The sequence below is a fragment of the Aulostomus chinensis genome, chromosome 16 (assembly GCF_037954235.1).
Source record: "Aulostomus chinensis isolate RoL2024-O1b breed Wild chromosome 16, RoL_Achi_v1.0, whole genome shotgun sequence".
Classification (NCBI taxonomy): Eukaryota; Metazoa; Chordata; class Actinopteri; order Syngnathiformes; family Aulostomidae; genus Aulostomus; species Aulostomus chinensis.
The window spans coordinates 14,409,626-14,425,142 of NC_141335.1; the positions used below are offsets into that span (position 1 = coordinate 14,409,626).

At 41.5% G+C, this 15,517-nt stretch overlaps 1 protein-coding gene across 5 annotated transcripts in view; it reads left to right on the top strand.

Moving 5' to 3' along the window:
• The window catches only part of birc6 (baculoviral IAP repeat containing 6), a 118,215-nt gene that overhangs the window by 47,102 nt on the left and 55,596 nt on the right, over positions 1-15,517 (top strand). For all 5 annotated transcript variants that reach the window (XM_086179546.1, XM_086179549.1, XM_086179548.1 and 2 more), the window contains exons 54-59: positions 515-1,364; positions 1,496-1,639; positions 2,945-3,074; positions 10,594-10,725; positions 11,819-11,980; positions 12,062-12,235. In XM_086179546.1, the coding sequence (XP_086035672.1) occupies positions 515-1,364; positions 1,496-1,639; positions 2,945-3,074; positions 10,594-10,725; positions 11,819-11,980; positions 12,062-12,235 (1,592 nt within the window). The remainder of the gene's footprint in view (positions 1-514; positions 1,365-1,495; positions 1,640-2,944; positions 3,075-10,593; positions 10,726-11,818; positions 11,981-12,061; positions 12,236-15,517) is intronic.

Consider the following 15,517-nt stretch of genomic DNA (forward strand, 5'->3'; position numbering starts at 1 on the left):
TGCCCTACAGCCAGATTGCAACCTACATTTTCAGCTTCAGAAATACTTATAATAATTGCCCTTCAAGGTGACATTAATGATTAGTTGAGACTATTGTGTGATTGTACTAAGTTTGGAGTGCAGGCAGAAGCAGGTAAATGAACATGTTTATTATAATTAACCAACCAATTCTTATATGGTTGATTTATATCATGATTATTTTCATTATTTTTGTTTCTGGAAAATGTAAGAAATGAATCAGAATCCAAGGTTACATTATCCTTGATGCTTTACTTTTAGTAAAAAAACAAATATTCAGTTTACAATCAAGCATGAAATCCTAACCCAAAAATGCTAGAAGATGTAAGATGGACTTGTTCTTAAAAAAAAGAAATACTAAAAAGATATGAAGAAATTTATAGAAAAAATATTTGATAGATGTTCTGTCAGTTGACATACTGTATGTGTTTGGTCATTGGAAGATTGGCAACCTAAATTTGTTAATTATCAGCTCCTTCATTTTCTCTTTCTCTAGACTGCTGTACAACTGGTCCATGTCATTGCCGTGCAACATTGTGCTGAAGAAGGCCGTGGATAGCCTCCTGTGCTCCATGTGTCACATCCATCCTAGCTACTTCTCCCTTCTCATGTCCTGGATGGGGATTGTATCTGTGCCCAGCGCCAGTCACTCCCAAGCCCAGCACCGCCGTCTTGCCATGACCGACGATGGCAAAAAGCAGCATGATGCAAACACTGCAGGACTCACAGATGACTCCAAGCACGCAAGACCCCCAATTAATCTGTCAGAGTCCCAGTTGACCACGCTGGCAGCTGCCTCCCAGTCTCCGGGGGCAATAGAGCAGCTCCTGGACTCAGGCTTACCTTCATTGCTTGTTCGTAGTCTGGCCCAGTTCTGTGTTGGCCTACTGGCCAGCGCTGACCTCCCTCTACCTGCTGCTCTGGCTGATAGGCGACACCACCATCACCACTACCATTCACGCTCCTCATCCTCACACAGTTGGCCACCACTGGCTGCAGAGCTGGCTGCTCCAGTGTTGCGCTTCCTCACAGAAGTAGGCAACAGTCACGCCATGAAAGACTGGTTAGGAGGACCAGAGGTGAACCCGCTATGGACAGCACTACTATTTCTGCTGTGCCACTCTAGTGCCAGCGCCAGTGCAGGTTGTCAGCCTCTGGGCTCTGGTTCCTCTGCAGGCCCGCCCCCATCCCAGCATCAATACTCAGGGTCTCGCTTCTCCCTGGCCTCTTCTGGACAGGCAGGAGGGCTCACCACCCAGCAGAGAACAGCTCTGGAGAACGCCACCGTGGCCTTCTTTCTGCAGTGCATCTCTTGTCACCCTAACAATCAGCGGCTCATGGCACAGGTCTGGTCACATGTCTTACATTCCACTTTGTCAAGAGAATCATTAAAGTTTTATTCACCAAAAATGGTGTCAAAATTTAAAATGTGTCCTTGGCGGTAGCTATGGCAACATTTTGCTCTTCTTTGCTGCAGGTTCTTTGTGAGCTTTTCCAGTCTGCACCCCAACGAGGCAATGTGCCCATCTCTGGAAACATCTCAGGCTTCATTCGAAGGCTCTTCCTGCAGCTCATGCTGGAGGATGAGAAAGTCACAGTCTTCCTACAGTCTCCATGTCCGGTGGGTAACTCAATAACATGTGATACTCCCCCCACAATTGTTTTTTCTGAGATGCATAATTCACAGTTTTGAAGCCTGAAACAAGAATCTGCAATATAGCTTGTGGTCAGTGCTCTAATTCAAAACATTAATATTCAAAAGAAGAGCTTCTGATGCTTCTCAAGATTATTTGAAGAGTTTTTTTTTACCCTTCCAGAATTGTATGATAATAAAAAATACAATAATAAAAAGAAACAATAACAATAAAAAAATAATCATTCAGCCTAATGTACTGAGGTAATTTTGTTTCCAGAAATCCAATATTCTATCCTATTAGATATAATAATCGAATAGATACACTAGGTAAACATTGAATTGAATCCTTTCTGTGTCCAGTTGATTTGCAGACAGTTCCAACACACTGATTCAGTCTTCAGTACAGTAAACAAATATTCTAATCATAGAGAGATTAGTTTTGTCAGAAACTGATGATATGGCATAATACATGACTGATGTAGTAGTCAGCTGTGACCACAAAGGGACACTGTGGCAGTATAAAGTGAGGTCTCCTTTCCCATCATAGTGGTCCTTTCTGACTAATGCATGCCTGGTGAATTGTGTCCTCTATAACATCCTAATGGCCATTGCCAATGATTGGTTGTTGGAGAAGTGCGCGCACATGAGTTTGTTAATGTGTCTGAGGGCAGAATAGGTTTTAATTATCCAAAGCGAGCCATTTTAGGTCTGTGCTGTCTCACTCTTGGCAGTTTGGGGACTATTCTTTTTCCCTTTGTCCACTTGGAGGACTGCATTTGGGAAGGTCATTTAGTTGCTCAAAAAAGATATTTTTGCAACAGCTGGCCAGGTTGCCATAAAGCTTAATTCAGATATTTATTACACCTGGAGGATGACTCATTTTAATTTTGTTGAGCCCCTAATCTTTCCTTCAGCACCACTGTTTCTAACAGAACTACTCAGCAACAAACTGAGGAAAGATGCAGCGGACATAGTGTCCCATTGGAAACAAAGGAGCTCGAAAGAGTGAATTATAGGATGTGTATTACATATTACAAACACAATTGAATATGTTCTGTTTAAATGTCCAGAGGGTCTTAATGTGTCATTTGTGTGGTGATGTGTGTGTGTGTGGCTTTTCATTTGATGCGTTTTGTCCTTGGCCTTTGAAATGAAGTTGCTCAACAAGTCCATTTATTCATTTTAAGACTGCAATGAAATTTGTGTGTGTGTGTGTGTGTGTGTGAACAAATTTTCTCCATCCAAGCTCTTTACATGTCATACTTGAACCATTTTTGTGTCTTTTCTCAGTTGTATAAAGGGCGCATCAATGCCACCAGCCACATGATCCAGCATCCCATGTATGGAGCAGGTCACAAGTACCGCACCCTCCATCTGCCCATCTCCACCACTCTTGCTGAGGTCCTGGATCGGGTCTCTGGTATGTATCAATGAGGAAACATCATGTTACGTGTGACAAAATGAAATACCTCGGTTGTCAAACCCATTCAGTTGGGTGCCCAGGTAGTGCAGTGGTCTATTGCATTGCCCACCAACATGGCGGCGACTGGATGGTTCCCTGTGTTGACTGTGGCTTGGTTGGGTATCTGTACATACACAATTGACTGTTTCAGACATGACATTACTTCCAATTTCTTATTTGTAAGTAAATTAGGTAATTCTGTAGTGTTATTTCTGTGAGTTCGTTGGCCATATTCAGTATCATCTTTTGTTGGCTGAAATGAAAATGTTTGATCCTCTACTTAAGAATATATGCTTGCTGAATGCACGCATAATCTTAAAAACTCTGCTAAGGAAATGGCCCCCTTTATGAAAGTGCTTGATGATATGAATGTATATATGTAAATGCACCTGAGAAATGCTCATTTTTAGATCTGATCTGCAAACCACATTTAGGGGTGGACAAGGACACATTCTGACCACATTTAATAAAAATGTAAATGCAAATGTGTCTTCAATCCCCATGCAACAACTCAAACACCTAATCGAGAGGGACCATACTTGTTGCTTGGATGTTATAGATACCAGTCCCTTGATTTACTAGCATTTGTTTTCATATAATACATAAATACTTGTAGAGTGGCTGTCTCATAATTGAAGAGTTTTGAAATTGAAATTTTAAAAACATAAGTGGATGCCTCAAGCACCATTAAATGTTAGTTTTGAACTGATTTATATCATCAAACATGTCACCAAACAGTCGCCATAAGATTTTGTAATTTTCTGCAATGCAGGGTTTGTCAAAGTCTCTAAAACCTCAGATTTTGTCATTCTGTATGATTGAGGTGTTTCGACAATGTCTACTCAATTTGAGTAGGTTGGCTCCGTACATGGCAGCCTCCACCATCAGTGTGGGAGTGTGAATGAGGGATTATTGTAAAGCGCTTAAAGTGTCATTAAGGTGGAAAGAGCCATATAAATTGAGGCAATTTACCATATAATTAGTTGTCTGTAGTAGAAAGAGGGAAGTCGTGATCTTTTTGTGTCTAGTAAACACTTGGTAAATGTACCGATGAAGTAAAATGTAAAGGATATTTGCAGTCAGTATATCTGAACCTTTCTATGCTGGCATTAGAAATTTGAGAACCCATGGCAGTTTTCACAGTAAATTACTATCAAACAATGTTTTTGAAGCCTCACTATGGCCTTCATCAATATTGCGTAGCCCCTCAGCTGGAGAGTGTGTAGCTCAATGTCCTGTTCAAACACACCAGGACATTCACACAGTGTTAAACAGGGGAAACCCACTGCTTGATCTGCTCACCATTCAGGCTTTTTAGCCCCCCTGGTTGTGACTTTAAATATTAAACAGGATCTTGAAGTTAACATGTAGAGACAAGCTTCTTGCAAAATAAAATTGAGTGCACATCATCTCACTGGCTCTTACTGAAAATGACTGGTGTTTGAAGGGTTTTGGCCTGCAGAATCAGAAGGATGAATAAATCCTATGATATGTCGTAAATGTATGTGAAGTGTGCATGAGTGTATATGTATATATTTGTGTGTGTGTGTGTGTGTGTGTGTGTATATATATATATATATATATATATATATACACACACACACACCTCTTTGACTTGCAGTAGTCAACAAAATGATTACTCAAACAAAATGGTGTGTAAGGTTCAGTTTATGCGAATGAAGGTCTTCATCCACGTGTAACACAACCTTCATGTCCCTGTGCTTGTTAGTCCAATAACCATGACTGTTGTGCGTTTTCAAAGCTTTACTTAAACTTTACCCCACAACATTCACAGCAACAACTGGAACTCACATTTACTGCATCATCAATACGCAAAAACACAGCGGTAAACATGGGATACAACAAACTCGCCCTTTTCTCTTAAAAGAAAAACAGTGCAAAGAAACATTTCCTTTTTCTTTGAGTATGGCGATAACAGATAACCAGGTTTAAAGTTTTAGCTTTAATAACTTGATTCAAACAGTGAAAGAGTCTCTGACATGTAGTCCATTTAACCTTTAAGCTGCCATACACCTTCGCTGAGAGCCCTCAGCAGAATAAGTGCAGATGTCCCCTTTTTTGTCAAGCAGTCAGCAAGCTGCTCCTTGGTAGCTGACCATATGAGCTGCTGAATAGTCCGAGTTGATGAGCTCCTTGATACTGCTAATTTCAAGCCACAGTCTCTTTTCTGTGACTGATTTGGTAGACTTGACAGCATCAAAAAGAGAGAGGTTGTCTGTCACACAAACAATGGGCATACTGTTACATGTGCAGTCACCTGTGGTGAGCTCTGAGTAGAGTGTAGTTAAGAAAACTGCACTGTCGATACCATCCCCAAGCGCCAGTCTCTCCTTCTAAAGTGCTTCGAACAACTCTCCTGATCCTCTTTGACTGCCAGCATAGAGGTGAGAATCTGCCATCCTCTCCCATAAGCATGATTAGGTGTCCACCTTGCGTAACTCCGTCTGGAAGATTTCCCATGGACGAATCACGGAACACCACCAGTTTTAGGGAGCTGTCTTTTCCCAAGTATTGAAACCTCAAAGTCACTTCTTCTGATTTCAGTTTTTCTGACCAATATGTTTGCACAGTGCAGGGTCTGAACAGTAGCCTGCTTTGAACTGGACGCCAGGATGGATATGTCACACATAATGTCGGGTCTGCGCTGACATGCAACCCACAGTAGTTGTCCGATCTTTGATTTTAACATATCAGTTTCAGTGTCTGTTAGGGGGCCTCTCGCTGTGTGGCTCTGGTTGGGTCTATGGGAATGGGCTGGAGATTTTTTATATACATGCATTGCTGCACCTGTGTTTCATCCTCCACAGAGTGAATCTCCATTCCAATGTAGCTGAAGCTGTTGTGTTGTTCACGTCCAACTTGAAAGGCAGCTTTTAAGTGAGGTATGACTGTTGTAGAGAACATTTTAGAACCTCCCCAGATAAAGTCATCCACATGACAGCCAAGGACTCCCATCACATTGACATGAGTCATCCAACCAGTAGGACACTGCTGGGTCGACTTTTGACACAGTACCTCCCGTCTGCTGCATGGTGTCTCTGACCCTGTTGTACCAGTACAGAGAGGCGTCTGCCAGGCTGTAAACACACTTCTTCAACTTCCACAGAGTTCCTTTGGTCTGAGCTTCTTGTGGAGGCCTGATGTAGACATTTTGGGTTAACTCTTTACCTTGTAAAAAGGCCGCTTTGATGTCCATGGAGTTCAGCTGCCATTTCTTTTGACATATAACAGCCATTATCATTTTTAGGGACTCAGATGCACATGTAGGTGAGTCTTTTGGGAGCTCCTCAGTGTTTCTTTCCTCAAAGCCTCTTGCAACAAGTCTTGCTTTGGGTACCACACCATCAGGTGTGTCCTTGAGTGTGCACACATGCATTTCTGACCTTCATCATTCACCTCTTCAAACACCCTGTTCTGTTTCCAGTTGTTGAGTTCAGCATGTTTGGCTGACATGAAGGCATCATGATTCACAATCAGCATATCTTCTTTATGGTAGTCTGCACATAGCTCAACATGCTCAGATGGGACTACTTGAAGACTGTCTACTTGTCCTAGAGCCACTGATGCAGTGGTGCCAGCAATTTCCTCAGGCTCTGTGTTCTGTAGATTGTACCAGTTTTTGTATGTTTCGGTGGCCTTTCCTGCCTGGCTGAGGATTTTTCCAGTGTGTGCTTGGCCACTTACGTTGTCAGCATATGTTACTACTTGTCCAGTTTTTAGCTTAAGTCCTACACAAGTAGTGTTGGAGTGTGTTTGTGTTGCATTAGATTGGCCATGATTACCATCTCCATCATGTGTTGAACTGCGAGGGGGCTCATTGTCAGTCTCAGCATCTTCATCATTTGGGGGTGCGTCTTCCTCACTGTCATTTTCCTTGTTATTTTCCTTGGGTTCAGTTTCTGGTATTGTGGTATTTGCAGTTCCCATCGACTGATAGTCCATGTCTCTTAGTATGGCTTGAGAGTCATCAACCTTTCGAAGTCTGGGTTGATGTACACGGACATAAGTGCCCCCATGGCGAACAAATATCACCACACCATCTTGACCGATGACCACACCTGGATCTTTCCACTCTTTAGAAGCCACCCGTTTGTTGTACACCTTATCCCCTGTCTCATATCGGTCATCAGTGGGTCGCAGTTGTTTACGAAGGGCTCTTCGGATCCTCTCAGAGCACTCTGCTTCAGTAAATGCTCTCCTTGTAGCATGTAATGCTGAGATGTGCTGGGCTATCCAAGTAGCCATACTAGTTCCTTCCAGGGCTGGCGGCTTGTCAATAAGGACTGACGGAAGTTTTGAGTTCTGTCCAAACACTAGCTGGTAGGGACTTTAGCCATGCACATTGTGCATTGAGTTTTTCACCATCAGGGCCCAATCTAGGGCGGTCCTCCAGTAACGTCCATTGTCTCTTTTTTACTTTCAACAGGATTTCAGCGAGGGTTTGATTATGCCTTTCTAAAAGGTCATTGCTCCATGGACTATAAGCTGCAGTAGTTTTCACTTCAGTGTTAAAGTTTTCAGCCATGTCCCTCATTTCTTCATTGTTGAATTCACCACCGTTGTCAGTGAACACTAATCCAGCAGTGAATAAAGTGCTTCACTATCTCCCTGGGTTTTTTGGTGGTCACAACGCTCCCCGCACTGAAGCGTGTGAAATGGTCAATAACATGCAGATACCACACTCCTGGCTCTAGCTCATGTAAATCCAAAGCTACAGTTTCATTGTAGGTTGAAGCCATGGGTAGCCCTACTGCTGGCTTTGGCATTGGTTTACTGTATCCGATGCATGTCTCACAGTTCTTTACAATGTCCTTCAGGATTGTGGTGCACTCTTCATCATTATTACCTGAGCAGGTCAGTAGTTTTTGCAGTCTGCCAACTAAAGCATGTCCAAATTGCTTGTGCAGTTTCAATAGGGTTTTTTGTTTTTTCTGTGTTGTCATGCTTTTTGTCACAATTAGGATGTCATTTTCATTTTGAATGTCCATTCGATCTGGGTTGCTGTCATCTCTCAGGTTCACACAGTAATGTCCTGATGATGTCAATTCAAGTTTCACAGGTTGCTTGAACATTGTGGCTTTGTCATTCTCAATGTCCAATACTGCACCTGCTCTTTTCAGTGAAGCTTTGCTTAAGAGCAATGGGATATCTGCTGGGACAACTTCTGTCTCAATATGACACCTAGTCTGTGCTATCACAGCTGGGATTTTCACTTTCTTTGTGGAACGGACAGTTCTCCCATCACCAAACTTGAATGGTCTTGCACTTTTTATGTCCTTAATTTTTTGTAACTCATCATGTGTCAGCTGACTGACATAATGATCAAGCCATGTTTCTCCACACACTATTCTGGTGCAGGCTGTGTCAATCACAGCAGATCCAAGAGCCTCCACCATGAAAATCTCTGTATCAGACAATCCATCTTTCGACAACAAAGTAATGTTGCATTCTTCAACCTCTGATAATCTTTCCTCTTATTTTACATGTTCGTTTTTATGGCGACAGTCCTTTGCCCAGTGATAAGTGCTTTGGCAGATTGCACACCTAGACCTCCTCCCATATCTATCTAGTGGATTGGTGCCTTGAACAGTTGATTGACTTTGTGGATTTGACCTACTTTCTCTTCTGCCGGCAAACCTTGTGTAGTATGCAGCATCAGCTGCGTCTCCGCTCACCTGCAGTCCACTGTCGCCCTCTTGCGGCATAGTATCGCCTAAGATCCTCTTCAGGGCTGACTTCATGTTATCCAACGTGAGGCTTGCACAGGCAGTGAGCGCCAACTGTTTGTCTTTAACATTTAGTCCCGCGGCGTCTAGCAGCTTGAATGCTAAAACTGCATCCCGTAGCTCCATTTTGAACTGGCGAATCCTGTTGTACCTGCGTTCAAACTCGACGATGTAATCCACCATCGTAGCGCCGTTTTCCCTCGCGATCCGGTCAAACTCGTTGTACGCCTTGTATTGCCGTTCCGTTTCCTCTTTCGAGAACACAGAGTCCAGTATTCTCAAGTGCAATCATTCCATCGTCTTTGCTTAAATCCACTGCGGCTATTTCCAGCGCGCTGTGCCTCGCTCTTCCCGTTAGCGACAAGGCCACAGCCAGTGCCTGTTTCTTTTTATCCAAGTCAGTCACTAGCGAACTTTGTGATTACCAGCGGACATCCTCTGCTACCAGTGCTAGTCCAATAACCACGACGGTTGTGCGTTTTCAAAGCTTTGCTTCAACTTTACTCCACAGCATTCACAGCAACAAAAACACAGCGCACCTCCCGGCACAGTGGTAAACATGGGATATAACCGTGCTTTAGTCATGACTATGTAGTGTATGTAAGCACTGCAAAGTGCGCCACATCATTTTGTTACCACGAGTTAGAAATGTGCAACCAAAGTATTTTTTTTTTTTTAATCACAACTCTGTACTCTTCACCAGATGGCTCTCACTCACATTGAAACTGTTGACTTGCTGTAACAACTGGCCTCCTGTGAGACTTCTGTTGCATTCTGATACATCTCTCTGTTGGAAAAATTAGACAAACGAGTATTCTTTTTTTCTCCATTTAACCTGTAGCATCTGTTTTTGTTCTTGGTCAGTATTAGACAGATTCGAATGGTTTTAGTCCCTCCTCATCATTTAGGTCCTTACAGATATGGGGCGGGGGGGGGGGGCATTTCTGCTATATTTGATGAAATTTCCTCATGGAATTCCTGAAAGATTGTGTTAATGAGACATGAGGTGACAATGACCTTTACCTCTTAACTTTCTCTGGACTGGAAAGACAACCTGAAAACAAAACATTAAAGCCAACATTAAATCACTGTCCTACAATGGAGATATGTGTTATCAGTTACTGTCCAGTTTGATTTAAATGTATTTTTCAGTAGAAGCAGTCAACAAATGCCACAGTGGTGCATTATTGCCAATTTGCTCCATATTGATCACTTGTTTGAAAGAGGAAGTCAACCTTCTTGGTTTGCCATCTGTACTATAACTCCAATATATCGCCGAATGATTCACAGACATTGTTTTTAATCCAAGGGGGCAGGTTTCAAGGACAAGACAGTTTAAATTTAAACAAATATCCAACATGACAACTGTATGGACATGTGTGTCGATGTACTTTAATTCGATGGATATGCTGGGGCCATCAAGGTCAGCTGTGCAGTATTGATGCCGTGATGTGCAATTTTACCCGCACTTTTCTAGACCAGCCATGATGAATGGCTCACCTACTGGGACCTTGAACAGCTGATAGACTGCCTACTCACCGACTGCTGTTATTATCAGACTGTGCATATGTGTGCGTTGTGTCTGCCTGTACTTCTACGCTTCGACGTTATCACGTTGATTTTCATGATTTCAGTACTGTTTTAAACTAAACTGAGTTTCAAAATGAAATGAAAAATTGAAAAGGCTTTCGTAATTCTGATTTGCTGCTCTGGTCTCTTTGTCCACTCAGACACCCCCAGTATTACAGCCAAGCTAATCAATGAGCAGAAGGAAGACAAAGAGAAGAAGAATCATGAGGAGAAGGAGAAGATGAAAGCCGACAGTGGTTTCCAGGACAACTATAGTGTTGTCGTGGCCTCAGGTAGTTTATTCATTTCAAATTTGCTTTTAATATTTTCCCCCTAACACCACAAATTGTCTTTAACTTTTTTTTTTCTGTTTGTCTACTGTTTTATTTCATAAATTAAATTAATCAAAAAATAATGAATTAAAAAAAATGTTCAAAGCAGTTTGATTAGCCCAAACCATGGTGTAAGGAATTTTTCAAGTTTTTGTTTCTTATAAATTTTAGAGTTTCTTGGCAAATCTTAGTGACTCTCCAAAGAGGACATTCACCACAACTCTCCAGCTAATGTACAGTAGTGGCAGACTGGCACATCGAAACATTCTCCTTCCACACAGCAGCCATCACAGATATGAATGAACTGTGCAATAGAAAGCTATTCTTTTCCTAAACATGTTCTTCCTGAGTGGTCATTTTAGATGTAAAACAGCTTAAATCACAGCACAGTTAATGTCTTTAAAATGTGTTTATAGTGTTGTTTTTATGAAACAAACTTCCACTGTATTCAGTGGTAAAGCAAACAGAATCATAGCAAATCACTGTCTAACACTGAGGAAGCCATTTAAAATGTTAAAAGTGGATGTCCCAAGCAATTTTAGCCATTACATTTTATCTGATGACTAATTTCAAGTACTTTGATTCTGTGACTCCAGCCAGTTCCGTGTAAGCAAAGAAAATAGGATGCAATAACATGTTTTCACCTTAAGTCGTCTGTTTTTTTGTTGTGGTGGTTTTGTTTTTTTGTTTTGTTTTTATTTTTTGCCTTACATCACCATCATCTGCAAATTCAAAATGTTGCTGCTGTTGTAATTCCATTTTGTTTTACTTTGAGAGTGACTGCCATGTCTCATTTTATTGTCAGCCTAGAAACGCATGAAGTTTTAGTGAACAATTGGTTTGTGTACTGCACAGCCATTGGGCCTGTCCCTCCTCTGAAATCACGTTGCAGCTTGGACTCAGCAGTAAACTGCTCACAGTACTTCAGACACAAATTAGCTGATGTTAGTAACATTATTATGTTCAAATTTTTGAAGCTCATATGCTTTACCAACCTAACCAGGAATCAACCTGCCTCAAGGTGCCAGTAAGTGATTGTTTTCTCATCTATCAGGCTTGAAGTCCCAGTCCAAGCGAGCTCTCTCAACTCCCCCTCGACCCCCATCAAGGAGGGGTCGTGTGATGAGTGACAAGCTGACTGCTTCATCTGGTGTGGACCCCTCAGCTAAAACCATCAGCGTGCCCGTCTTCCACCTTTACCACAAGCTGCTTCCTGGTACTACATAATTGCAAGCAAAGTTACCAATCAACCCACATGCACAGAATCCTAAAGTTTTTGCTCTTTTCTCCTCTCCAGGTCAGCCCCTCCCACCTGAGATGACTCTGGCCCAACTATTAACACTCTTGTATGACCGCAAGCTACCACAGGGCTACCAGTCTATCAACCTGACAGTCAGACTGGGCTCCAAGGTCATCTCTGACCCTGGCCTTTCGAAGACTGACTCCTTCAAGAGATTGCGCACTGAGAAAGGTACTAAAACACACAAGGAGGTTTAAGTTGATCACTGGTCACACAAGCTTGGTAACTGCTAACATTCTTTTTTTCTTTTTTTTAAATGGAACTTCGTCCAGATTTCATGAAAAATCCCTGCCCTTTGGTACATGGCTGGTTTGCTAAACTGCCCCCGATATCCAAACTGTTACCTGTTGATGCCTTTCAGTTTTGGTATGAATGAATAACTTTAAATTGACTTCCAGCCAATGCAAACCAAAACCTATGTCATGTCTTCACTTAACAGTCCATTAATATCATGGAGGGTTAGCTCTTGCCCTGGGAAGAGCTGTATAGCTGTTGAGATAAAATATAGCTGCATATGATGTAAGATCCTCTCTCCCAGTGCGCCCTTTCTTTCCCTCTCATGCTACCTCTGAATGAGGAAAAAGACTCATCACTTTAAAACGCTTTTCAGCTGCTCCATGACTGCTTTCTTTATTGGCTATGTGGTTACATTCAGAAAGCTCTGACTAATCATCACAATTTCAAATCCAAAATATTGTACGTCGGTCATTTAGGACTGCTGGATCCTGATGTCATTTTAGAGATGTAGTCACTACAGTACACCAATGAATAAAGGTGATACCTGGCTATGTTAGCTACATTAATTGCAATGTTAGTCTGTTCTTTGCCAGGAAGCTAACAGTAGCTAGCAGTTGTCTGTAGAGATCAGGCTGAAGTCCTGTCAGCACCTCTCAGTTTCTGTTGTCTCTGCTCCCAGTGATAATGAAAGCTGATACTTAGTGAAGCATTTAGTGGCCGTGTGATAGTGTTTGTTTACTTAAAGGTTCCTGGCTTTTTGCTACAGTAAATTTACAGTCATGTTGCTGACCTTTTTGGAAAGAGAAGTCTTTTTTGAAGACTGAAAGCTCTTGAAGTGTTTTTAAAAACAAACAGTTAAATGAAAAGTTAAATCCCTCTAAAGGTCTTGGGGGAATTTTAAATTATTCTGACGAATTAAAAAAAAAAATTTGTATAATTTTATTATCACGTGATATTCACGACTTTCTTTTAACTTACACAGGCATACATACATACACACACATGCATGTATGGCATGTTGGTTAAAGGGATGCTGCTGTAAACATTCTCATTTTGACAATGAAGGAATAACTGCTGACCCTCCTGGCCACGGAATTGCGCTGCCAGTCCACTGAGGTGGTGACTCTAGGACTGAATGTATATATAGCTGTCAGTTTGTGCTGGCCTGAGGGCCAGTTCTAGGTCACACTCATTGTTAACATCAGTATCTTTGGTTTTGATGATCTCAGCATTTGTGAATCTTCAGATCTGATATCTACTGTGTCCTGTCCACAAACCCTAATTAATCTGAGCTTCACCACTTACTTTTTAACTCCTGAAGGCTGAGACATTTTTTGTTTTGCCCTTTTTAAGTATTGATTGTGCTGAGTGTTGAAAAAATCCTAGGAATATATTGATTTTTAGATTTGTTTCCCTCACTGGAATATATGAAAGTTAATGTGGATGAAGTGGAAATGTTTAGGTGATATTTGTTTGTTATCTCCAAACATGAATATAGTTGTTTCGTTCTCTCACAAGCAGATGTGTCTACAATTTAGACCCCACCTATTTAACTTAGGTAATATTGTAAAAAATTTCCTGAGTTGATTTCCTACTTGGCATCAAACCCAGTGAGGCCCAAGATTTCCTAGCTTAGCTATCTATGGAAAATAATAGGAATCTTCCTGGAAATTTACAGAAAACTGATTGTATCTGGTTGTAATATACTATATTAAAATTATGATATGAGAACACAGCTACAACACCAGTAACATTGAGCAGGCTGGTTTCAATCCCTCAAAGTGGCTGTTACATTTCGTGTCACTTTCTGAGCGGTGTCCAAATTATTTTTTTGGTGTAATTCCTCTTACGTGTTTCAGTTGAGCAGTGGAGATAAAAATAAAACCTGCGAATAGCCTGTTCTGTTACATTCTATGGTGTTACTACAATGTAAGAGTTCTTCTTGACTCTGGATTAATGCTGCAAGAGTGTCACCACCAAAGCTACATTAATTCCTCTCTTTTTACTGCAGGCTTTCAGGCCAGTAAGATAAAAGCCTGGTCCAAGCATGGAGCAGATAAGCTTTGTTATTTTTGTGGGTTTATACACCTCAGCTACAGTGCCTCAAGGCCTCTGTGAAAGATGATGACATTAAGTTGTTGTAAAGCTTTGCTTTTTACAGGCTGCAGGAAGCTCTCTCACAGTCCTGATGTGCTTTAACCCTGGCATTCCCAAATGAGTGAACTCAAACTCATCAAATGTGGCCACAACCTGTACACTAACCACTTGATGAGGTCAGCCATTATCTTTATTCAGCCAATATGTCCTCCTTCTGAGGCTGCACAGTTCAGATATGCTCATTACAAAGACGAAACAGCCAGCAGCACAGGAGGTCAAACAAAGACAGAGGAGCACATCCCTCATCCAGATATTTCACTTCCTGTTCACCATGGTAGTTGCAGGGATCCCGAGGTGCTGCCATCCCCAACACACCCACCCCATCGAGCAGAGGGAGCTTTGGCCTGTTTGATGAACGAGAGCAAACATTTCTTTTTTGAAAAGCAACTTATTCAACTTCATCAAATTATTCTGCATTTTCTTTTTCTTGAAGGTGTATACCAATTTCCTCTTAACATTCAAACAAAGATTAATTGACAAGTGTGATCAGCCAGAACTGTCTGCAAGTGCCCAACAGCCCTTCTTAATTAGGACTCTGATCATGACATGACGGATGGTCAATGTACAGTGTGAGCACATGAATTCTGTGCTTTGGTTTTACATCTCAAATATTCTACTTGTACAGTGTGAGTTGGAATCAAACCCTAACTTTTCTAAAATGATAGAGGTAATGCCGGCTCGAGGCAGATAATTGAATATACTACAACCATATGGGAACAGATTCCAACACTTTCCTTAAAATGACCAGTGGCCAAAGGTCAAAAGTACTTTTCATATCAGTTGTGTCCATAGATTTTTTTGCCAGGGCCACTTCCCAAAACGAACAAAAACAGGCAACGTAACATGCCTTTTAGTGTTCATTCAGGGTGATCACTAACACTTGAGTTATTGACACGTTGTGATGAAACCTGCCATGAACGACGTTTTTTTGAAGCATACTGAAGGGGTCAAGTCATTTTTTTGTCTGCTTCTCAGTTAAAACAGATTAACTCCATTGGTTGATTGAGAAAAAAAAAAATCATTCAGTGGAAGTCCTGTTTAATTATCATTCAGGGAAGC